This window comes from Talpa occidentalis, unplaced genomic scaffold (genome assembly GCF_014898055.3).
Source record: "Talpa occidentalis isolate TD23 unplaced genomic scaffold, MPIMG_talOcc4v2.1 talOcc4.4, whole genome shotgun sequence".
Taxonomy (NCBI): Eukaryota; Metazoa; Chordata; class Mammalia; order Eulipotyphla; family Talpidae; genus Talpa; species Talpa occidentalis.
In genome coordinates this window covers 46,133,688-46,159,500 of record NW_023604295.1, presented here as the reverse complement: position 1 = coordinate 46,159,500, position 25,813 = coordinate 46,133,688, and the positions used below count along the sequence as shown (strand labels likewise).

General features: G+C 42.0%; 1 protein-coding gene across 1 annotated transcript in view; it reads right to left on the bottom strand.

The window, feature by feature from the left end:
• Positions 1-3,132: 3,132 nt before the first annotated feature.
• The window catches only part of FSTL1 (follistatin like 1), a 55,151-nt gene continuing 32,470 nt past the window's right edge, over positions 3,133-25,813 (bottom strand). The window contains exons 3-11 of the mRNA XM_037525482.2: positions 20,251-20,355; positions 18,074-18,203; positions 17,205-17,237; positions 15,786-15,916; positions 12,506-12,624; positions 11,076-11,188; positions 10,646-10,756; positions 8,651-8,727; positions 3,133-5,790 (exon numbers count right to left, since the gene is read on the bottom strand). Coding sequence (XP_037381379.1) covers positions 5,746-5,790; positions 8,651-8,727; positions 10,646-10,756; positions 11,076-11,188; positions 12,506-12,624; positions 15,786-15,916; positions 17,205-17,237; positions 18,074-18,203; positions 20,251-20,355 — 864 coding nt within the window. The 3' untranslated portion in view covers positions 3,133-5,745. The remainder of the gene's footprint in view (positions 5,791-8,650; positions 8,728-10,645; positions 10,757-11,075; positions 11,189-12,505; positions 12,625-15,785; positions 15,917-17,204; positions 17,238-18,073; positions 18,204-20,250; positions 20,356-25,813) is intronic.

Genomic DNA, 25,813 nt, shown 5'->3' with positions numbered 1-25,813 from the left:
TAAATAAATAAATAAATCTTTAACAACAAAAAAGAGAATGGCAATTACCAAAGACAAAGAATATATAGATATAGAGATGACTGGCTACCAGCTTTAACTATGAATTGTGGTGGAAGAATTTTGGAGATCTCATTTCACTTTGAGTTGTCCAGTTTCTTGGAAAACAACAAACTCTATTATAATGTAAAACTAGGCTGGGCACTAGAAGAATAAAGCCCCTTTTTGTTTGTAGGCAAAAATTTCCTTTCAAATATGTTTCATACTGACAACTTTATACAAGTTTCTTGGTTGTTAAATATTTTATTCTTGTTTATTAGTAATCTTGTCTCTTATTTTCCTGGCAAATTTCTGTTTCTTATCTTACCACAGCAGGTCAGATAAGACCAGTGCATTCCAGTGATAATAATCAGGATGCATTTTCTGGCCTTTCTCCTAAATTCCTTTAACCTATTTCCCAGCAAGTCCCATATGCACACAGTTCTCAGTTTTGACTTCTCCACAGAATCCACAGTAACATTTCCTATGTGAATTCTTTACATGCTCAGCTCTCATATGAATCCAACCCATTGTACCATTTTTCAGTGTACATTTTTTGTTAATGATGTCCTGAGGAAGCAGGAGAAAAAGCCAGAGTTTTTCAAAAGGGTTCTCTTTATGGTGGGTCTGTTCAAAATATTTTTTTCTCTCACTTGATACATTCTTTATAGACATGTTGTCTACACATAGGGATGCTATTTCTCTTCTGCCTAGTCCCAGATCTGTATCTTCCATCCAGATCTCTTTCAGAATCTTTCTTTCAACTATTTACAAGATCCTCCATTTGGATGTCTTATGGCAACTCAGATTCAGCCTGGGCAAAACTGAATTCATCTTCCATTTCCTCCCTTCCCCATCCAAGCAAATTCTCATGCTCTCTCCCCAATCTCAGGAAATGGCATCACCATCTTCCACATTGTTCAGACTGGAACCTTGCAGTCATTCTTGACTGTTACTTCCTCCATAACACCAACAGTCAGTCAATAGCCAACTCCTGTCAAGGCTACCTCTTTAACCTTTTGTTAACTCCCACTCCATTTTCTTAATCCAAATCACCATTATTTTTCACCTCCTAAAAATATCCTGTTAACTGACCTGCTACTGCTAGTTCTTACAATCCTCCTGGCAAAGGACTAAAAAACATACACATGAAGAACTATCACAAACCAGTAAGAAAACTACCAACAATCAATAGAAAAGTGAGCAAAGAGAATGAAAGAAAAGAGACAAGAAGCAGTAATTTATGGAGAGATGCTCAGTCTCACAAAAGGAATGATAAATAAAAACAAAGCAACAGTGAGTTACCATTGCTCAAAGACTCAAAAATGTAAAGACATAGTACTTGCAAAGTATAGGTACGCAGTGATGATCAGCGTAGTTTTGGTATGCTATATAAGGTGCCACCTCTATGAAGGACATACTCTAAGAGGATATTTTTCATTGTCTCTTCTTTGATAGTTTGGATTTTTTCTTACCATGTGAATATATTACTTTTTCAATAAGAAATAAACATTAACTTGAAAAAAATTCTTATTGCTAGGAAGACCTGCCCATTCAGGCAGTACCAGGAAACTTCCCAGTTCACTTCATGAAACAGCCCTCCACAGCTGGTCAGGGTTTACTCTCTTATGTCCCAAATCCATGAGAAACTTATTCCAGTGCTCCGAGGGCATCTGCTAATTCATATGTATTTTTTCTCCCTCGTTCCTCTTATTTCAGGAATAATTCAAGAGTACTGATGGGAACTTGACACAGGTGCTCCAAAACTTAAGCTAATCAAAATGATTTGTACTAATTTGCAAAATTCGTAACATTACATTTTGATTTTAGGAAAGTTACCTTCTGAAGTGTACTTCTTTTGGGCTATTTTAGGCCTATTTTAATTCATGTTCATTGGCACTCATACACTGTAGTATGAGAAGTGCAACCAGAGCATAGTTAGGTCAGTAGGTATTTAAAAATGGTTGTGGACAAGGTGCCCTTCAAACTGGGTTCAAGATTTCCTTCTGAGAATGAAAAACTTAAGATCAAATTGTGATTAATGAGCTGTAATCTGCAGCAATAACATAATCAAAGATTACTCTTCGGGTCTCCCCGGTGGTGCAGCGGTTGTGTGCTGGGTTGCAAAACTGCCTACAGCCTCTGCAGCACCGGTTCAATCCCCAACTGCTCCCCGGCCACCGGAGGAAGGTCCCACATGGCGCACAGACCTCTCCTGCCGCCTGCTGCTCCCCTCAGCAGTGTACTTCATCAGTCTGCCTGTTCTCTTCCCCGCTCTGGCTCTGGTGAATTCTCTCACCCTCCCATGCTTCTGACTGTACCCAGTGCTTGTATAAATAAATAAATAAACAAATCTTTAAAAAAAAAAAAGATTACTCTTCATATTTGATTAGCATTTGGTAATACCCCAAAACCAATCAAGATGACCTGGCTATTACTTTAGAAGCAAGACTTTCACACATATGACCAAAATTCAGAAAGCTTAAACATGAACTATAAAGAACTCTTTTGGAACACAAATTACTGGGCAAGGGGAGTGCAGCATGCCTGCAAGAAATGGAAAGTTGGAAAGCAAGTCTCGGTCATGAACCTCTGAGACATAAGACAGAGGGTTTAACCAGGCAATGTTCAATCCCCTTGGAAATATTTCTCCTATGGGGTATATGTTTATGAGTTAAAGCTATTAAGCTTGATCAACAAGACCCGGACATGTTCTCTGTGCACCTCCCCAAATTTGCTTCTCATCCAGATTTACTTGCAAGCCTCCGCAGATGTCATTCCAGTCTCATAAGATTTATGGCAGGTGGCGGGGGGCTAGGAGACATTTAATTGAACTTTTTCCTAATAAAGGAATGCTCCCAGATGTCTCAGCGCTTCCTAACCCAAGCCCATCATCAATGCTTCTTTTAAAGAAACTTGTTATGTTGGTTCCTGAGTAAACTTCCTCTCCCAGTCACAGTCTCAAGACTTTTTTCAGGAGGAACTCATGAGATCTCTTTTAAGTTTTCTGAAACCCAAATTACTTTTAGGAGGTAAATGGATAATACATCTCTATTTGGACTTAATTAGGGGAAAGGAAACCAATGCAACCATTATTTTAATTTCTTTATTTATCAATCGTATCCAAAAAAAAAAAAAAAAAGTCCAAACAAACCCAGAAGTTACAAAAACAAGTTAAATGCAGTATGGAAGCCTACTAAATACAAATACATTTCACAAACACAAGGCAACAGAAACCTGTTCAAATTGCTTCTTGGAATTTGACTACTTAAAAACGTTAAGTGTAAAGGAAAGACATTCAGATTGGTCCACATGGGCTCATTAGCAGGTAGGGGAGCCCTACTGTTCAAACAGTGATGGAGTCCAGAGTTAGGACATACGACATTCTATGGACACTGAATCTTAACAGATGCTTATAAAACCACACATACACTGAGAAAGTCCAAGGAAGCTCGCAGTCTAAACCCTGTGCTGCAGGAACTGACCCCAAACAAACAAAACCCTGTTTGTTTGCTCCATGCTCCATGCCAAGCTTTAGCAAGACTCTACAAACCAGGCTGTTTAGCAGCTTAAGTCATCAGATGGTCATTAGATGATGTGAGCCTATGGTGCTGACAATAGTTTTCCTATTTACAGAAGGAATGCAGATTTGCTCTTGGGAATTCAATGTTTCTGTCTTGGTGGCAACCACTGTCTTAAACCTAACTGGTGAATGTTACTCTGGCTTCTAGCTTTAAACAAGCTGGCACTCCTGCCCTTTCTTCTATGCTGTACAAAGCTGACAAAACTGGATTAAAGTGTGCTGTTGGGAGCTCTCCAAGTCACCTAGAAAGGGAGGTACATTTTGGGCTGCACAACTGGGGTTGAAAGAAAAACTTTTAAGTGGGATGATGTGTAAAAGCTCAGAATTCGAAACAAAGTACAATGTCTTCCTTTCAAAGGAGAACAAGAAAACTTATTTAGAAGGAATTTCATTTTCAGCACAACTTTCTCAGTTCTGTGTAATATACTCTAAATAATTCCCCTCTAGTGGTCTATAATCTGCTTTCTGAAAATGAGATCTTATATCAAGCTTTTAATCTTTGTTTTTCCAAATGCATCTTAAGCATGATATTAAGTGGGGTAAATAATGACAGAAATCAAAAGACACAGCAATAAACGACTTCTGCCCAATCATAGTTCTAAGATTCAATATCCATGTTTCCCCCACTCCTGAATTGTGGAACCTTTTGTCCTCATCTCTGATGGCAAAACCATTTCTGTTTCCAAGAAGTTAAATGCAAAAAATGAAGAGAAAGTGGGGTATTTCCCATTCTTCCTGGCTGGCTTTACGAGAGGGGGCTGGACAGCACAGCACAATCTTCCTGGGCCATTCAGACAGACATTAAATTGGGACTTTTTTTCTCTCAGACTCTTCTTGTTATAACAACAAGGTTTCATTTTATCTTAAGAAGTAGAAAAATTACAGGAACATGTTTCTTCCTGGACCAATTATCAGAAACAAAGAAATTAAAATCTACCAAATTGAAAGGTTCATGCATTCCTACCTGCTGACTCAGGAAACTGAGGAAGAGACGGCCAAAGTTATTGTCCTAACTAGTGGTGCATTGATGAGCACACTGGGCAGCTGGATTGTTAAGCCTTGCTTAGCTTCACTTGTTTCGCCCTTTGGAGCACTGGTTTGCATGAATTCATCAGAATAAGCAAAAACAAATGAACTTTTGGGATTTTGAAACCTTTGTATAAAGATGCTTCATCTTCCCTTGGCCTCTGAGGCATCCACTGCTTCTCTGGCAGACTGCTGGCCCTTGGAAGCCAGGGGGCCAAGCCCTGGGCTGCTTCTAGTATGTGGTGGGGTAAGGGAGTCAGGGTTACAGCGATTTCTGCATCAGGAAGAACCCAAAACTCTCCCACCTTTGAAATGGTAAGATTACTGAAAAAATAATTACAGATGCTTAATTTCTAGTCAAGAAAATGAACAGTAAAAGAAACAACAATAATATAATGATAATAATTGAAGAATGAAGTCGACTTGCCAAAAAAAAGTTTTACAGAAAATAGCACCTTTGGTAAAGAGTATTTTTAAAATTTGGTTAGGTCTCTAAGGGGCTTAAAGGAGACAAGTATCTGCATCACATGGGTGAAACCTCCCAGAGACTCCATCAAGTCTGAGGATACTGGCAACTAGCAGGGTGACTGTGTATCCAGACGTAGTGGTTGGGGCTACCAGAAGCACAGATGCTGGAGCATCTGTTAAGCTGATGGCCAATAGAAGGGTTAGAAATGGTAGGCCTTCTCCACTGAGCTTCCCAACCCCCTCCTGAGAGGACTGTCTGCTAAGTGCTCCCTGGCATTGCTCACACTCTCTGCAGCGAGTTTACAGTTTTGGGAGATTCTGAAGTGGTTCGCATCTGGGTCAATCCTTCTCCAAACCTTGATGCAGTTTCCTTACTTGCCTCCAGGCCCTGAGACCTGTTTACATAGTTACTTTCAAAACACTCTTAGAAATGAAGGCTGTGGCCCTTCCCTCTCCTAGTCAGCCACTCCATTTCCTTTATTGCAAAACAAATAGACAAAATAGAACTCATTGCTATACAAGAAAATACTGGTGATTTGGCGGCTGTAGCAGACACTTGCGGATACTGAATTCAGTGCTGAAGTAGAAGAGGAGGTGTTGGGCTCCAGACACTGTTCCCACACGCCTCCTCGTTAGACCTCTTTGGTGCTCACTCTCTTGGTCTTTTCGGAGGTTTCCTTTGAGAAGAGAAAACAAGCATAATGAAAAAAAAATATATAAAGTGTTGGCATTTATTTTGCCCACAAGACTTCACAAAGCCTGGGCAGGTATATGGTTATGTTGAATTTCAGTTCTATTTACTTGTCTGTCTTCTCTGTGGATGGAGAAGAGCTTGAGGACAAGGAATGTGTCTTAGTCATGACATGTTTGACTATCACCAAATTAAAGCTGATCCCATTGAAAGTCCTAGAAATCAATCAGATCAAGCATTATCATCCTCATTTTGGATATTAAGGAAAGGATACTAAATGGAAGTGCTACAAGATTCTCTGAACTCAAGTCCAGGGAAGCAGTGAGAACAACGGGCTCTAGAATTAGGCTGCCTGAGCCACTGGCTGGGGGATATATTATGTCCCCCAGTGTCCTCAGCTATAAAATGAAGGTAATGCCATCTCTTACAAAAGCAGTGCCTTTCTTCAAAAAACACACTATTTATGGTCATTAATAGATGGCTTGAGAGAGAAGGGGCTCCAGATCATTAGTGGTTAGGGAAATGCAAATCAAAATTATGATGACATGCCACTTCACACCTGCTAGGATGGCCAGAATAAAAAATAATGGACAACTACTGCTGAGAATATAAAATGATATAGCCACTTTGGAAAACAGTCTGGTAGTTACCCAAAAGGTTAAATACAGAGTTGCCTTGGGACCCAGTAATTCTATTCCTGGGTAAAGCCCAAGACAGTTGAAAATTTATGTCCAAATAAAAATGTATACAAGAATGTTCTCAGCAGTATTATTCACCATAGGCAAAAGTAGAAACAACCTTAATATAGATCAATTGATTAACGGATACATAAAATGCAGCATTTCCATAATATGGAACGTTACTCAGCCTTAAAAAAGAATGAAATACTGATTCATGTTACAACGATAAACATTGAACATATGATGTTAAATACAAGTCAGACAGAAAACACCATAATTTGTATGATTCCATTTTTATGTGTCCAGAATAGGCAAATCTATAGAGTTAGAAAGTAGATTAGCAGTTGCCTGGGACAGGGGGAAGACAATGCCAAGTGATCTAATGGGTATAGGTTTTCTTTTTTGAGACGATTAAAATATTCTGGACTAAGATAGTGGTGATGGTTGGCAATATTGTAACTATACTAAAACCATCGGATCGTACACTTTAAAAAGTGATTTTTATGGCATATGAATTATATTAAAAAAAAAAACATTTTATAGCACAGGCGAGGCTTCGTGTAGGGGAAAAAAAGAAAACGTAATAGGAAAACAAAAACAGTAGTGTCTGGCTCCCAGCAGTGTTGGTGCCCCATCTACAGCCTCTGGCATTAACTGTTCAGATACATTCCCTGACTTCTTATTGCCGGCACCTGCATCTTTTTGCCTGCGGGCTCTCTTCGGCTTCCCACTTTGTCCATACATGATGGCAGGCCAGAAATGCCAGGAAATTCATGTTTGCTGGTGGCAGCCCACAGCCAATGGCCAAGTGTGTTTGTGTGAGAATACCCTGGCTCCCAACCCCTCAGGCACCACAGTTCCATTCCACAGCTCCCCATGTGACCAAGATGCTCTTGATCACAGTGCTAACTTGCCTGAATACACACTCTTTATTGCAATTCCTTCCTTTCCTAGACTTACTTCCTAACTCGCCTTCTGCTGTTTCCTGGGGTTGCCTCCTGAACAAACTATTTGTACTGGAGTCCTTGCCCTAGTGTCTTTTCTGAGGGAACTCACATAAAATAGAATCACCTAAACAACGTTAGCTATTATAATTCACTCCCCACTTCCATTCTGACCATTTCTCCACCCTCAATGAAAGGAATTCTTATTAAGTTCTTTTTTTCCCTTCATTTGGAGACTCAAGGGTTTTGGAAATGGAAAATCAAAAAGACTAGGAGCTTCTGCTTTTGCTTAAAAAACTGACAGGTTTGTTATATTACCACTATCAGTGATAATGACAAGATACATACAAAGAATCATCAACTTATAAAAGTAATTATTATTTTGAGCAAATATTAATTTAATAATTTTTTGTATTCAAATAAAATATTTCATTTCAAAATTTTAGCAGTTCTTATAATTCTTATATTTCTTAATAATGTCTTATTACTTGACCTAGCCTATAGACAGGTCACCTAGGAATAACATTTTTGTTAAGCCTACATGGTAAGCCAGAGGGAAGATGGGCTCAGGAGTCCAGTGTCCCCATGTATTCTCTCCACACCCTTCGCAAACTACAGAGGTGGATTACTAAGCTACTAAGAACATTTCCCCAAGGAGGCCTTCAATTTAACGACATAGAACCTGAACAGAATTCTTATTTATTCTTGTTTTCTCAAGTCTCCAGGAAACAAAAGCTCTAAATTTTTAGGTGTCATTTAGTCAACTGGGCATTTAAGTTAAATTGTTTGTGCTGCAGTCTGAATCCACTAATTTCATGCTCATTGAGAGCCTACTATATCCCAGGCCCTGTGCTAAATGCACGGATACTATGGTGAGCAAGTCACAGAGTCTGGCCTCAAGGAAGTCCTAGTTTTCGGGTCTGGGCACTATCATGACAGGAAATAAATACTTCTTTAGTCCATACTCATTTGCAAACAACTTCCACTTCCTATTCTTTCTTATAAAATAATAACCTAGTCTAACCTACATGTGCTAAGACCTGCCGGCCCCAAGGACCTCATCAAGAAACAGTATCCCTTTTTGAATGGTACAGGTGTACCATTCAAGACCTATTATACTGGACAGAGCACAACTCCTTGGCCTGGGGCATTAGCCAGTGTCCTAGTGGTGGATGGACCTGGCGGTCACAGCACACACACCGGTGTGGAGACAACAATTCACCTGGTGCTTTTGGAGCTCCTTGACGTATCTGGTCATCTCCTCCTCTGTCTGGGTCTGGGTCCCCTTCTGATTCTTTCCTGTAAGAAGAACCAAGGTTCAGAGCAGTAGTGGCTAAGGGAAGCCAGTAGGGGTCCCATCAATGTCTGTCTTTAAGGTTCTCAATTTCATCTCCCATTTACCCGTGGAAGGAAGGTGAGTTACCTGCATGTCTCTGAAGTGTCCCAGTGCAATGATACCTCTAGTAACACATCACTAACAAAGCAATCTACCCCCTTTTTTTCTGGCCTCTTTTCCTAGTGTCTCCTTCAACAGCTCCAACACATACATGCCAGGAGCTGGCCCTGCAGGAAAAGCCACAGAGAAAATCTGGATTCTGATCAGGAAGTTCCTCTGGCACAGTGATTGTCAAGCATTCACATGCTCACTCCCTCTCTTCCCAAATGTTCTAGAAGACATTTCAAAATGTAATTGTTTAGATTCATCCTTTAGAGACTGGGATTTAATTGATGTGAGGTGAGGCGTGGGCACCGGGATTTTGTATGGGCTCTTTAGGTGGTTCTAATGTGCGGCCAGGGTTGATGACCAACATATCTATAATGTTTCCCAAATTTGCAGAAGAAAAAAGTTATAGATCTTAAAAGGACAGGGTCGTGGGGGCCTCCCTGATGGCGCAAGGGGTTAAGTCTCAGAGCTATCACTGCAAAGGCCTGAGTTTGATCCCTGGCCAGGGAGCTAACTCACATATGGTGCAGCGGACCTCTCCTCTTTTTTTTAGGATACCCAATTCTTTGAATTTAAAGAGGATCTAAGAATATTTTTCACTTTTCTGCTGAGTATGAATGGCAAGGAGGAGTTGTTTTGTCTTCTAACTGCCTGAGACTTTTACATATAGGATTTCCTAAGCTGCTACAGGATTAAGTGATTTAGTATGTAAAGGGCTTAGAAGAGAAGCTTTGGAAACAGCCCAAATGCCCAAAAATAGATGACTGGATCAAGAAGATGTGGTACATATATACCATGGAATATTACTCAGCATTCAAAAAAGATAAACACATGCAATTTGCAGCAACATGGATGGCGCTGGAAGGGATCATGCTCAGCGAAATAAGCCAAAAAGAAAAAGAAAAATACCGGATGGTCTCACTCATAGCAGGAATCTAGAAAACTTAAATAAGGGACCAGGAAAATGAATAACTATAAGAAAGTGAAAATCAAAATCAACAAAAAACTATGAACCAGAGATACTTTTTGGGGGGTGGGGGGCGGGAGGGAGGGATTGGGGTCAGAATGGGGGGGTTGCAATTGTATGGGGAATATAAAAATAAAATTTATTATTTAAAAAAAAATAAAATAAAGGGCTTAGAAGAGGGCCTGGCTCATAATTCTCACTAAGTGTTTGTGTTCATTATTATTATTATTACTATTCCAATCTCATACCAACATTTGATTTTACCTTGGGTCTTTTTTTTTTTTTTTTAAATTTTTTTTTTTTTTTTTTATAGAGGCATGTTTATTTATTTATTTATTTTGTTTGTTTGTTTTGTTTATACATGCACTGGGTACAGTCAGAAGCGCGGGAGGGTGAGAGAATTCACCAGAGCCAGAGCGGGGAGCAGAGCAGGCAGAAGGACCGAAGTACACTGCTGAAGGGAGCAGCGGGCGGCAGGAGAGGTCTGCGCGCCATGTGGGATTCTCCGCCGGTGGCCGGGGAGCAGCCGGGGATCGAACCGGCGCCGCAGAGGCCGCGGGCAGCTTCGCAACCCAGCGCTCAACCGCTGCGCCACCGGGGAGGCCCTACCTTGGGTCTTGAACAAACCTTGTTCCAAGCCCCTGAAGTGATTTTGGAACTTAGCGCATCTGGGATAAATGCTGTGCCCGCAATGCTTCCCACCAACCATGATGCTTTTTCACTATCACCCCGACCCTGACTGCTCTCAAGGTAACTGCACAAAAGAAGTTCTCCTCCTGCACTTCCTTCTTTCTGCCTGGGCTCACCATCACAGGTCATGGCTGTGCAGACCCAGTTCCCGCAGGCACACACGCAGCGGTTACAGTCCACCTCAGTCTCAGCTCCGTCTGCGTATGTTTCATCCTCCAGGGCACACTCTGTTGGGACCAGAAACAAGGGTCAACAGTTCAAGCAGTGAGTGGAACAGACCAACTTGGCTACAGTCTGTGCACCTTACCCTTTTAAGCCCAGACAAGACCTGCCTGTCCCGCAGAAGCACCATATCTGAGCAAATGCCATCAGCAACCCAAATATTCTGTGACCCTAACCTCATCATGGAGCAAGTGGCCTGGGGCACAGTCTAGAATCATGGAAGGGAGTTTTATCAAATTCTGGAGAATTTCACCAATCCTCTTTATTTTGGCCCTCTCAAAATGCTCCCCCCCAACAACTCCCAATTTCTACAGTTAGGCGTACTCTTCTCTGGCGGGTTGAAGGATGGGTTGAGGCACTTGAGGAACTCTTGGAAGCTGAGTTTCCAGTCAGCATTTTCATCAGAAAGTTCAATGAGAGCATCAACACAGAGTCCTCTGCAACAAAACACAGGAGAAAGACCTCAGTTTCACTCCAGAAAACAAGAAGTGAGGACGAGGATCACACATGCCAGGACCTCCACAGGTGGCAAAACTGGAAAGTTTCTACACTGACCTCCCACCACCATCACCCATCCTGACTCCTGCAAGCATCCAACCTTTAGTTGTGAAACTGGGTGTCACATCACTCAAGCTGTTCAAATGTTCCTCCCAAGGCAACTACAGTTTCTCGAATGGTCTGGGGCACTTTGATTGACAAATGTTTTTACTACCTGCATACATTTCACTAGCAACTGCATTTCTACATGGTATGTGTCAAATCAACCAAGTTGGGAAAATCCAAAGAGGAGACAGGAGCAGGTGATATGAAAGGAATGTGTGATGTGAAAGAACATGGAGTTCAAGCAAGTATGTTCACTACCACTGTTCTACAAAGAAATCTTTCAAAAAAGTTTTAGAGAACACCGGCTCCCTCACTGTCCCATTGGCCTGGATTTGAGCCCTGACTCAATCACCTGCTCCCCAAATGGCTTAAAGCTAGTCATTCAACCTTTCTGAGTCTGTTTTCTCATCTGTAAAATGAGGACAAGGAGTCATCCTTCCTGGGATGTGTTAAGAATCAAATATTGAACTTGTAAAACATTACCTAATTTCAGGCTTTCAAAATACAAGGAATTGGCAGAGATTACACTTTAAGCTCATGGACTATTATTAAGAAAGTTATTTTCTAGAAAATGTGCTCATGCTTTGAATTTCTTTGAACAAAAGAGATGCTTGCCAATTTTAATTTTTTTCCTAGTGTACTGAAACTGTACCAGAAGTTGCTTGGAGGCTAATTCTTATTAATACTCATTTTGGACTAATACATAAAAGGAGAAGGGTATGCTGACATTTATAACACTTAAGGCTCATTATGAAATAGCACCAATTATCTTAAAAATCAGAACTAAACCTATTTTAGACCTACAGTTAAATAATACATTAAAGTAATTCCTTTAGACATGAACCACTAAAACATTACCCACAACACCCAGAAACAGCTTTGCTCTGATGTGATCTTGATCATTTATTTTAAACTCACATTCTGCTATTTCCTTGTATGTACACTGTAGCCAACACAAGAACAATTTGATCAGCTATCAGTGGTGCTCCATATATTATTAGTCCATGATGTTCACAAATATGCCAGGACAGAATTCCTGTGTTACTTTAACTTCACATTGGCACTGGCGGCCCCTTTGCAGGTAGAAGGTAAATACACTCTTATCCAGCCTTTTCCTCGTGGACCAGTCCTTGATACCCTCACTCACTCACCTAAGCAGCTTGTTGTTCTCATGGTCTGCATAGGTGGTAATATTGATGGCGGTCTCATTCTGCTCCACAAATTTCAGGAATTCCTTGGAGTCCAAACGAGAGTCACCATCATCAAAGTTCTAGGAAGGAATGAAGAGATCTTTTAGGAACATTCTGTAGAACTCCTATTCCACCACTTGGCCCATCATTTACTTGGTCTCAGAGAGCTACAGCAACTAAGGCTTGATGGCCTGGGGCACCCAGAAAATGCACTTGTGCCCCAAGATGAAAGAGAGCCTGGGCAGGGACCACCAAGGCCTGTAAAACCCAGATCCTGAACACAGGTCTGTGCTGCCCAAATACTGGGGATGCTTGGGGGTACTCTGTAACCCCATTCCTGACACTGCATGTAGACAATCTTGATTTTACCTTTGGGTTCAGAACAACCGTCGTTCTCAAACACTCATGAGCAGTAACAACCTGATTTCCAACCTCGCTGGCCTGCTCTTGTGCTTAATTTTCACGCTGATACCCTAACTGACCATAACTGAGAAGTTAAAGGCCAAGACCCTGTGCAGAGAAGAGGGGCTAGGCCAGGCACTCACGTGTGCACAGTGGCCAGGGGGCATGGTGGAGAGAGAAGGCTAGTCCCACTTTCAGCTCTGGGTGCCAGGAGCCTGCCACCCAGAGTCCAAAGAGAGAGAGAGAGAGAGAGAGAGAGAGAGAGAGAGAGAGAGGAGAGAGAGAGAGAGGAGACATGGCTACAGCCATTTCTACCTGAGTCTCCCCCATGAGGTCCTATCACATTTTTGCCTATAAAATAGGGAGTGAATGACCAGCTTAGCTGAGAAGAAGATTTGGGTCTTATCCAAATTCTAACTAGATTTGCTTTTCAACTAATTTTGATGTAAGGAAAGCCAGCTGGGCAGGAGGACAATTCACTGGCTCAGAAAGTCTCCTTGAGATATCAGATTTTTACCAACAGGCAGTTTTTAGTTTGTGGGAGGGAGTCTCCCCTTTGAAAACTGCACCACACAGAACTCAGATGACCACCAGAATGATAAGAAAACAAAACGACTGACTGAAACGAACTCGGATTACAAAAACAACACAGTTGTTACCCGAAGGGGGAGAGGACGGCTGCACTGGGTAAAAGGGGTGTGGTGATAGGGGGAACATAATTAATATATACAGATAATGTTTTGTAATGTTGTACACCTGAAGTCTATATAAAATTATAAATCAATGTTTCTTCGCAAAACAAAAAAAGGTAGAGAGTGAAACCTCTTTTCTTGGAAGACACTGCCAGAGCTTGGGGAGAGTGGGCATTGTATGTGTCATTCACATAAGCTTTCTTGGCTATTTCTTGGTTGATGGAATGCTCGAGAGAAAAATACTTCCTCACGGTGCGGTGATGGTTTTAGATGGGAGCCTGTTAAAATAAGTCACTGCTGGAGGAAGCAGAGAAATGTCAAGGGGAGACCGGGACCCAGATACTTGGAAATTAATTTAATAGCAGGTGTCAGTAATGCCCAGAGTAAGATGCCACCAAAGGGCCACTACAATCTGCTACAAGGTTCTAAGAGGCCCCTGCCTCCTTGTTCCTGTGCCATAAAGGCCATGGCAAAGTTAATAGACCTGGGAGGTGGCAACAGACTTGATTTCTGAAAAATAATTTCCTTTAAGTTACTTTTTGCTTCTGTCTGGCTCTCCTAACTGAGCAATATAATGTAGAAGACAAACTGCTCCCCATTCCAAGGGCTTCATAATGGGGGAGTGATGGAGACAGGAGACAGGGAGAAAGTCTATGTTCATCCATGTGCTATCTCAAACACCTGGGATTCAGAGAGATTTGTTTTCTGCCACAGAAGAGAGAAACCTCTATAAATAATAACAGTAAACCCTTAAATGATCAAATATCCTATTTCAATCCAATCTAGAATTTCTCCATCTGTGGCTCCATAATTTCAGTTAGAAAGAGGAATCTGGGGCCTCCCTGGTGGCACAAGGAGTTAAATCACAGCCCCATGCGGCTGTCCACAGCTACTGCAGCACAAGTTCGATCCCTGGCCAGGGAGCTACCCACATGGCGCAGCAGACCTCTCCTGACTCGCCCGCCGCTCCCCTCAGCAGTGTATTTCAGTCAATCTGCCTGCTCTGCTCCCCCCTCTGTTTCTGATGAATCCTCTCACCCACCGCACCTCTGGCCTGTACCCCAGTTCTTGTATGCATAAATAAATATACCTTTAAATATTCCTTTAAAATATACCTAAAAGAAAGAGGAATCCACAGATGAGGTGGGCACTGATCACATTTGGTGGCCACAGAGCAGCAGAGTCCCTTAAGTGTTTGGAGTTGCTCCCATGTCCCATGTCCCTAAGCAGGCCTAGGGACAGCGGGTCTGGAGGCATGGGAGAGTGTGTGTTTGGGGAGGAACATCAGGGGGCATCTACCCAGAGATGTGTGGCTAAGTAAGCTTACATGGGAACATGGGATGTGTGTGTCTGTGAGCAGGATGTGTCTCTGGGCGGTGCGTGCATGTCTATATGCACTTTGGCCTGTGGTTTCCTCCTATCTGTGTGATGTACATGTATGTGACTGTGTTCTTGTCAATCAACAGTAAGAGCACCCTTAATTGATTGCTCTAACAACTGTCTGGAGTGCTCTGAAAGATCTCCAGGCCATGGACTCCCTACTTATTACTAAGTACTATTTCCTCCATTATTTTCTTTTTTGAAAGCAACATCTCTCCTGTCCCCAACTGGAACAATCTGTATCTCCAGTGAAATATGATGAGAGCAGCAACAACTAGGTTTATGAAGAATCCTGGAACAAGAAATGCCAGTTCACTGACCCTTCTAAGATGAAGAGAAGCATTGCTTCTTGTGGACAGCCAAGTTAATAATTTAGAGAAATGTCAAACTGGATTGGATGGATGAAACTGCCTGGGTCCAGGTCAGATCAGAAGTTTTGTATCAGCACCCAGCTCTGTAAGGTATTATATGAGATAGGTTCTGGCTTTATTTCCAATGGAAGATTTCCCCAGAACATTGTGGTTTTAAGTCTCTTAAGGGAACAGCACGTGTACATTAGATCCCCAAACTTCAATGCTGGACTCCCATTGACCAAGCTGGTCAGAAGACAACTGTCACAGCTTCATGGAATGATCTACAATGAGGAAGCACTCAGGGACTCTTTGTAGGTCTTATTTCCTCAGTCTGGGAAGACATGATTTAGCAAATGGAGAGGAAGTCTTCCGTTTTCCTGGGTTGAACAGTCTTCCAACCCAACTCTGGATTACCTTAAAGTACTTGTCCAGGATTTCACTGTAGTTGCTGCCTTTAGAAAACCAGCCATCTGGAATGATCTCTGCTTCCAACCACTGGATGATGCGACGCCGTAGCTCATCACGGTTGGACTGATAGCAAACAACTGCAGAAAAGCAGGGGAGGGAGGTCAGTTGAATGGCTGGGAGGACCCCAATGTCACCTACCACATGCCTGGGTCATCTCACTGATTTTTCATGGCATGCTGGGGAAATTGGAATGTTCAGGTACATTTTATAGAGTCAGTCAGGGTACACATTAGAAAGACCTAACTTTTATTCAAGCTCATGTCTCTACAACATTTATAAAGATCAGGAATACTGAGACAGAGATATAATGTTGCTCAGGTAAGAAAAAAGGAGAACAGAAAAATAAAGGCTATTTTCATTAACTTTGGGAGGCCATAGGAAAAATGAACCCATCAGCAGAATAGTTCTCTTGGCTGAAAGATGAGTTGAAATAATAAATGAAGAAATGAGAAGATTACAAATCTTTATGGCACTGGATCTGATTCTTTTTATACAGCTTTTTCTTCTCCTACCAACTCAGTTACTCAAAACTTTCTCCCACTTAAAATTTACGCTGTCTGCATTCTTTTGCTATGAACAGCAAAAAATAAGGCCAAGGAAGGCCGTGTTGAAGCCTGGCTCTTGACAGCTGTTATAAGCCACATGGAAACAACAGCTGGGAGTCAGCTGGGTAGGGAGGCTGAGAAGGGAAAGTCCTGGCAAAAGAGAATTCCTGGAAGACAACACATGTTGGAAAGAGAAAAGGGCACTGAGAAAGAGGAACACAAATCCAGGCCTTTCTCCCTTCCCTGCCACTTTCTAGCCACTTGATCTGGGGAAATTCACTTCACCTTTCTGAGCCTCAACTTTCTCATCTATAAAACAATTATAATAAAATCTACTTCACAAGGTTATTGTGAGGATATAAGGAAGAGTATGTTACTGTAAATATTGATGAAATTTAAAATTTTATTCTGAAAAAAACATGGCATGGAAGACATCTTACTGGCATTTTCCATTGATCCTCTTTCAAGAACTGTGCCTTGAGGTTCTGTTCATCCCGTGACATCAGCTTGTCACACAGAACACTGATGGAGGGACTCAGGGGCTTTCCTGTCTTTATAGTTCAACCTCTGCTCAGCAAAAATGGAAAACAGCCAACATTCTGGCCCAACCAGTTGCTTCAAATGATAAACACTAAAACTGCAATTTTGCAGCTTTTCTGAACTGTGTTGAGGAGTGACCAGTTCTGGGTCACAAGTTTTAACACATAGAAGATCTTGTGGCTTCAGCAGGGGTTGCGAAACACAAAATTTCCATCATGAAAAGAATTTCCTCCCTAAGATGCATGCTGTAAAAAAAAAAAAAAAAAAAAAAAGCACTCACCTGGGCTGGCAGATGGACTTACAGATTTCTTCTCTGTAAGATAAAAGGAGAAAAAGCACAATGCAAAGTGAAGAAAGGAAAAATTCCATGTATTACTAGGACTAAAACTACCCACACTTGTGCGCAGCTGTAACATTTTCATCATTTTCTCTTGAGTTCATGTCTCTTTCTTTCTTCCAGGGCTCATGTATGGCCATCTTGTCCTTCCTGCTTTGCTTGACATTTTGGGGTCACTGAACTGCACTGTTCTCACTTCTCCTTCTATTAGGTTGAGGGGCTATGGGGTGGCTGGGACTTTGAGAATCCATATAGAGTCATTACGTATAGGGAAGTAGAGTGGGCACCCACACACAGGAAATGACTTCTTGTTTCTTCAGGGAAGTTCAAAGATGAGAGGGGCTGGTGTGCAATTAGTGAGAAGCTTGGCTCCTCTTTTTCCTTATCCTAATGGTAATGGCTTGAGTGCACAATAGAGAAATATAATACTACCAAGAGCTGAGAGGAGCCCAAATTTAAAAGGCCTGGGGAAAGTAAAACTTATCAGCTTTTTAAAAAAGTATAATTCATTTAAACACTTTCTTATTAATAGTAATTTTTGTTGTTACCCCTTATCCATTATCCAGCTACAGAATGTCCTGGAAACCCCTGGGGGGTCTAACGTAGGAACCCCTGGGCTGAGTCCTGGCCCATCCAAAGCAAACTGAGCAGGCTCGTGAATGTCAAGAGGATGCATCTCAAGCATCTGGGTGGTCTCCATGCCTCTGGGCAAATGGTCAGAGTGGCAAGGACTCTACAAAGCCAGGTCACACTGCTCGGTTCCCTGGCTCCCCGTGGTTCCAGCTGGATGTGGTGGCAATAGCACTCCTCACCTTTGCAGTGTCCATCATAGTCAACCTGGATTTTGGATCCAGTGAGGCAGGCGTCTCGATGCAGCTCACAGTGGTTGAGGTAGGTCTTGCCATTGCTGCCGCACACAGGCCTCTTGTGAGGTTTGCATTGCTGAAAAGACCCACAGGGGATGTTCGTACAATGAGAGGTATTGACAGGCATACACAGAGCCATCATGTGAGGGGGGCCCCCAGCAGATGGCCTTGATCCCACCAGCGCAGGGGAAACTGCTCTCAGCTCTGTCATCTGGCTCCATCCCACTCAATGTTGGGGATAACGCACCAGGTGATTCAGGGTTAACACTTATTCAGTGAAAAAATAAACCCCTCTGACTCTAGCAGCAAATTAGCAAGAAGGACATTTTTTTCAGAAGTCAGAAATACGGAGTCTGTGACTTTGCCAAAAGTCACTGTCTTTGGATGATCTAAGATGCCTTAAAATTCCAGTGTTTTATGGCACAAAACAGTCAGAGCTAAGAGCTGGTAATGTGGAGACTGAAAGGCAGGCAAAGACTCACATTTACCCCTTTGCTCAGATTCTTTAATTTTTCCGGAGTGCAGTAGGACCCTGGTAAGGCTCTTTGCTCTCCTGCTTTGTTCAGTATTTGGGGGACCATTTTGTTTTCTACCTAATCTTCCTATGTCTATTGTGAAGCCTGGGTCTTTGTCAAGCACTACAGAGAAGCAGTATAAGGAAATGTACTAAAGTTCACTTGGCAACTCAATCCTACTTTGGCTATTTAAAGTGCCATGGTCACAGTCAAGATCAGTTTCCTTAGAATTGTGGTGTTTGAAAGAGGGCGGAGGGGAGCAAGTTCAGCACAGACCAAATAAAAGCAAAAAAAAGAACAGCCATAGTGAAAAGAAAGCATGAAACACTGGAACTGAAATGGAAAGGTAACCCAATCTCTCCAATTTATAGACGAGACTATCAAAGAGATAGGACCTGCACTTAACCAACACTTATTATTGAGATCTTACTGTGTCCTGGGCATTGGGAAAAGCCAAAAATGGTCTCTGTCTTCACGGTATCCAGCAAGAACTAATTTGCTCAAAATCACACAACTATATGTGGTTCAGCTAAGACTAGACACTGAACTTGCAGACCCTAAGTCAGCCCATGCACCACTCCGTGGCCTCTGGTGAGAGCCTCTGAGGCTCCCCAGCAGATCTTGTTTTTAGGCTTCTCAGTTGGGGGATTTCGTTTCTGCAGCAACGGATCAGGACATGCCCATGGGGACTAAGTTGGGTGAATTTATTTTTGGAAACACAGATGTATTGTATTTCCAAGATATGGGTCAATATGCCAGCAAGGGCACAGATTCAGGGTATTTATGTTCACTTAAAGAGCAAAAACTTATCAGAATCCTGCCTACAAAGGATGGATTTCTTGGAAAACTCATTAAAAACCTGCATTCAACTAATTTAAAAAACTCCCCCCACACATCCTTCAATCTAGCAAGGCCTAGTGTCAATCCATCCTACAGCAAGAGAGAGCAGCATGGAAGAGCATTTGCAAAAGGATGTCACAGTTTGTAGTGGTAAACAGTCCATGAAACATCCCAAACAATCATCTATAGGAAAATGATTAAATACATCTGGCTCTTTCAGGTCACTAAATATTATGCAACTATTAAAACATGAGTTAGAACTATATGTGCTGATTTGGAGAGTTGTCTGTGATAGATTAATAAGTACAAAAGGCAAGGTGTACATATCTGTATTTATTACTTTATATAACTATATACATATATACTTTATATAACCTTATATATTTATAGTTGCATAGAAAAAAAATATGTGGCATAATATATACCAAACTGTAAACACTGGTTATCTCAGATTAAAGATTTTTGAACCTTATGGGGAAGATTATTACACTTTTGCTTGTACAAAGATCTGCGCTATCTAATTTAAATAAAGCAATTGTCAATTTTTATAACTTAAAAATCTTATAAACATTTTTTTAAAGAAAAAATACCCTGCATTCACATCTGATTTTTAACTCTTGGGGTGAGAATTCCACATCTTTCAGAAGGATAAGGTGAGCTTTTATAAAGATGATGAAATTGTTGGCACTGCTCTGCTGACTGGCAGCTCCAGCAAGGTAGCCAGGCTGGCCTTGGCCACTGTCTTCGGACCCTGACCTCAGGACTTACCTCAATGCAGAGGCAGGTGGGTTCTCCCTTTTCTGTGACTGCACATTCCCGTCCAGCTCCACAAAACACATTGGCACAGATCTTGGATTTGCTTCTTTGTTCTTCCTAGAACACAAAATCATAAAGGAAACCATGTCATGGACATGAGCCCATCACAGGTGAGTCAATGGCGGTGATCATCTTTCAGGCTTGAGCCTTGGTCTGGAGTCAGGACTCATGGTGTTGAAAGGTCGTGAAGAACCAACAGTTCACTGTTCCCAACAGTGTCACATCAGCCTTGCTGGGATTACTGTTGTCCAGGCCTAGCTGTTTCTGAGTCCTTAAGAATATTTCTTAAAGTCAAGAGTTCCTTTCTTACATGTTTAATTTCCTTTAAAAGTGTTTATTGAGCACCCATTATATGCCAACACTGTGACAAGAGCTGCAGATAAAGGCCCAGTACCCATACTCAAGAAGCTCCAGGACTGTCTGAAAAAATCCATACATAAAGAGAAATTTAGAAAGCAATATGAAAATACAACAGGAGCACCAGGGAGCTGAAGGGGAGGATAAGGACAATCAAGTTAGACTTTCTAGTAACAGAGAGGAGGCCTTAAATGATTCCTAAAATGATGAGATGAGAAAGCTGGACAGAAATGGAAACATTTGAGAGAAATACGGCTATTGGAAGGGCTAACAACTCATTGAATAGTATCCAAGGCATTGTCACTTCAAAAGGCAAAAGACGACTAGCCAAACCTTTGGAAACATGGGTTTGCCAGTATTCAATATGGTTTCAGTTAATGTCTGTCCACATCTGTCTCTGGCTTCAAGATCCAGAGGGCCAAGCCACCAGATGGACAGTAGAACTATCCTCAAACCACTTGAGGCCAGACATTCCTGTTTAGACATTTGCGGCAGAACTGACAAGGCAGGGAATGGTTCCAATCTCCGCCGCTGACCATGTGAGTGTTCATAGGTACTAATCTGTTAGTGACACTTCCTTTCTCTCACATTAACTACAGCAGAAAGTAGCCCTACCGCTGGCCACTCAGGCCAACAAAGGTGGTAGCTGAACAAAGGCGAATGTGACACCTTTCTCCAGCCTTTCTCGGACTAGCTCTCAGGCGGTCACCGTAAGCCTCTGGGCTCCAGCCCACTGGCTGTGACAAAACTAACAAAAGGTGGCAGGAGCTGCCACGGGGCTGCTGGACTGCCATAGTAAAGGCAGGGATGGAAACTTAAAATTCCTCTCTTCAGGGCCTTTCTACTGTGTTATGCAGAGACCCCACACCCACAACTCATCTTTAAACAATATTTAATATTGTAAATATTTGTAACAGTAAATGTTTAATATTCAGGAACAGGTCAAAAAAAGCAAAAACAAAGTAAATGTTGACAGCTGAGGACTGTGTCCAATACCACAGGTCTGCTGCCACCTGGAGGCTGCTTTGCAAACTCCAGAAATTTGTTTTCTCTCCTAAACCAGCTTGCCCATCCTGGCAGGCTCTCATTGGTCTAGAAGCCCTTCCCAAGCTCACAACTCATTGGTTTACATGCTGTTGCTAAACCCATTCTTTTTGGCATGTTGCTAAGGAGAATTCAATAAAACTGGCAGGCAGGGGAGAAAAAAGGAAGTGATTCCCAGAAGGCTAGAGGGACTGGAGAGCTGTTGTTTCCTAAACTAGGAGTGGAGATAAAAATCGAACATATTCTCCTTGGCAGGGGCCTCTTGGAAACTATGCCTGGGAATGGAAAGTAGTTCCTTAAAAGGAAGACAAAAAGGCTATCACTAACCAGTGTAAAAAATCTCAGTAAGACTACTTGTTCCTCTCCCTTTCATGAAACAACACAGTGACCAAGGAATACAGAAAAGTATATATCCCTGTAGAGGTAAGTCTCTTGATCTAGACACCCATGTGCATCAAAAATCTCAGACATCTGCTACACCCAAAGGCACATTAGCACACAGCTCCATGACAGACTGCTAGATGTGTGTGTCCATAATTACTCATTTTAATCCTTTAAGCCTCAGTCTCCTTATCTGCAAAGTAGGGGTAAATACCAGCCCTGCCCTGTAAAGATGAAATGAGATAATATATCTGGATTTTATATATATATACATATATATATATGTATATATATATAAATGATATATGATAAGCTGCAAAGCAAGCTGCCTGTGAGAAATGTTATTGGTGTTAATGCACACAGAGCTTCCTGCAGAATAGACTGACATTTCTAAAACCTCCTATTTATCTTCTTATTGTTTTTAGTGATTATTACATACAAGAGCATTTACTTAGAGGTTGAATTCAACCAAAGTCATTTTTCAGAAATAGTTCTCAAAATTTCATTGAAGAAACTGATATTCTTTACTTAAATACAGTGACTACTGGTTACATAATATAATTAAAATTTACAAAGTGTTTTCTACACGTGATTTTGTCTCACTGTGTGGATAACCTGCAAGAACATATATGGTATCCACCCCATTTTCTACATGAGGAAACTGTCAGAAAGGTCAAGTGACTTATCCAAGTTCTGAAAGTCAAAAATGAGAGCAAGAATTCTAACCCAAATTGTCAGAGAAGAGATAATTAAACTCCCATTTATAAACGCCTAGCATCTGCTAAATGATTTTTATTAGACATTATTTTATTAAAGCTCTACAACAGCTCCACAAGTTAGACATCATAACCATTTCCACCTTACAGATGAACTATCAGAGCCTCAGATGTAACATAACTAGAAAGTGGCAGAACTAGGATTCTACACAATCAGGGGAAAAGTAATTTCTTTTATATTTGCTATATTTTCATTTCCAGATGATTTAAAGTGGAGGTAATTATGCTGGGGATGTGATGTGGATAATTAGCAAATGTCAGAGGTGCTTGGTGAGTCACAGAGTTAGATCTGAATTCTCACCTCTCACCTTTACTTCTTACTTGCCAGGGCGTCGGTGGGCAAGGTACTTACTCTCCTTAAGCTTCAGCTTCCTTGCGTGTAAAGTGGAGCATTAATCCCTGTGAGGGTTGTGTGAGAATTAAACGTACTTCGTGGAGCAAAAAGAGTGCCCATCACACAACCAAAAATGCCTGTGAGTAATGCTGGGCAGCTGATTTTCAGACCATTTTCCCACCGATGCTTTTATCCCTTGGGGCTGACCTATGCCCACCATCACCTCATACTGGACTGACAATGCCACGAGCAGCAGGACTGAATGAATGGAACAAAAAAGGCCCCAACATTCCCTGTGTCTCTTGTTTAAGACCACAGAGGAAGGAGGAAGGTGCTAGTTACACAAGTACTCCTTTTTTGCAGGTGGCACATCTGTCAATAGGTGGCAATCTCTCTCTTTGTCTCAGAGACCAGAGCCGCAATGCAGAACAGCCTGGGCTCCTGCAGTCCCTCCCGTTCTATGCTCCCAGGGGGATGAAGTGTAGGATGTAGAGAGCAGGGAGGGGGCCCCCTGGGCAGTGGCAGCAGGTACCAAGAAGTGGGGATTTGCTGACTAGGGAAAGAATGTCTTCCCTGAAGCCCTCATGTCCCTCCCCAGTTCTTCCCATTCACAGGATGCTTTAATGCAGGAATCAACGTTAAAAAAAATTTCTCCCCAGAGGCCTTTTTGTGTTACTGAAAGTCCTCCAAGTTTTATCTTCCCTAAGAGTATTCTGCATCTCGGAGGCGCCTGGAAAGTTCCTTCAGGTGGTAGGTGGTCTTGCCCACCTGCTGAGTGACTGAGTCTGAGTGGAGAACATGTCGAGAGGGGATGTACTTTGTAGGAACATACTCATGGGTCAGGGCAGTGGCTGCCTGGCTGGGAGGTGATGGGGAAGAGATGAAGCAGGGCTCACCAGCTCAGCTGAGGTGCTCTCCATGGATCTGCAGAACAGCGAGGATCTTGAAAAGTTTGGGATTTTACAAGTAATATGAATGTGGTGTTCTGGGATCTTAATTTGTGTCTGCTCCCTTCTAACTCATAAGTTCCAATTCCAAGTACATGGATGGGTCCTGCTGGAGAGGCTGGAAGCAGGGCAAGCCACCAGGTGTAATACAGTCACCTAGCCAGTGGTGACGAGGGCAGATATTAATCAGAGTTCCTTTGACCGAGTGAGGCTCCTCACAGATACCTTTGTCCTCACATCTGTGCTAGTTTCTGTAATTTTACTTTTTCCTAACAGAGAGGGAGGAATTTAAGATTCAAAAAAGCTCTGTGGTGTATGCAGACCATGTACATAGTGAGGGCTGAATCAAGACTAGAACATAGGTCAGTCTGCCTCTGAAGCCGCCACATTTTATTACAGGAAACAGTCAAGGGAGGGAGTTGCTGGCAGAAGGTACATCTACAAGGGCTGCCACTGGGGGAGGTCACAGGGCACACTGCAATTCTCACCAATGAAATAGAACTGTTAGTTTTACCATCATAACAATTTTAGTAATGAGGTCCCAAGGCCAGACGCAAATTTCACTGATGCACAGATAACTAGCTGGCACATAAATATTCTGAGGCCATAGGTATGTAAACCTGGAAGTCTAGAGAGAGTGGGGTGGATTAAGTGGGGATGGGAATGTGTTCTGGAAGTGTGGACACCCTGGTATATTGATAAAAATCAACAAAATAATTGATTCTAATGGAGAAACACCAGTTTTCTAGCTTTAAGCATCTGCATCATCTCCCTGATGTTTCTATCTTGTTTTCACTATGTGTTGCAAGCCATGCTCTGGGGGTTTGGTCTCATGGTAAATTTTCACTATGCAAACTCCCACTGGTAAAAGATGAACAGGGAACTATAAAAATGTCCTCTCTGAGCAACCGTCAGCCAGTACGGGGTGATAATAACACTTAATACTTGTGCAACGATTTCCACTAATTTTAACTTTTACTATCACTTTCAATTCTTAAAATCTTTTAGGATAGGAAGGCAGGGCCTTACCTCTAAGGTATGAGGAGGAAGAAGCTGAAGCTCAAGGCTGTATATGGCTGATCCAAGACCCCCTGTGTGCAGAAGTTGGGCTCTGGTTGGAGGCTCCATCCACAATTTAATTGCAGCTCTTTCCACTAAACCACTCTACCTCTTTGCAAATCAAATCGAGAAAATGTGTGGTCTTAGAGCCGTGATCTAAGAAAATTGTTTTTGCAATTGGAAAAGACCCTTTGATAGCAAAGAAAAAGCAAGTTATTTGCAAAGCCACCAGCAGAGGTGGTAGTGTCTGAGTCTGGACTGACCAGAATTAAGTCTGAACATAAAATATGCTTTGAATGTTTAAAAAGAGTCTTCTGAAGTAAAACAATTTCTGGAAGAATAGTGCGCTTTGGCAGGGGCAGAAGCTTAATAAGCAAAGTCATAAAACTGTCAGTTTAATATACCATCATTTACTAAAGTGAACTGTGTCCTTTTCCTCCTTTCCAACTTTTTTTGAACAAACAGCCCCATGTATGCCAAGGTGGAATTTTGGCTCCACTTTCCACTATTCTGTGACAGAGCGGCTTTGTTGACGTGAGAAAAGCTCTCCTTGCTTTGCCAGAATTAGTCATGGAAACTTCGTAGGAACACCAGGGCCCCTCAGATACACAGAACAC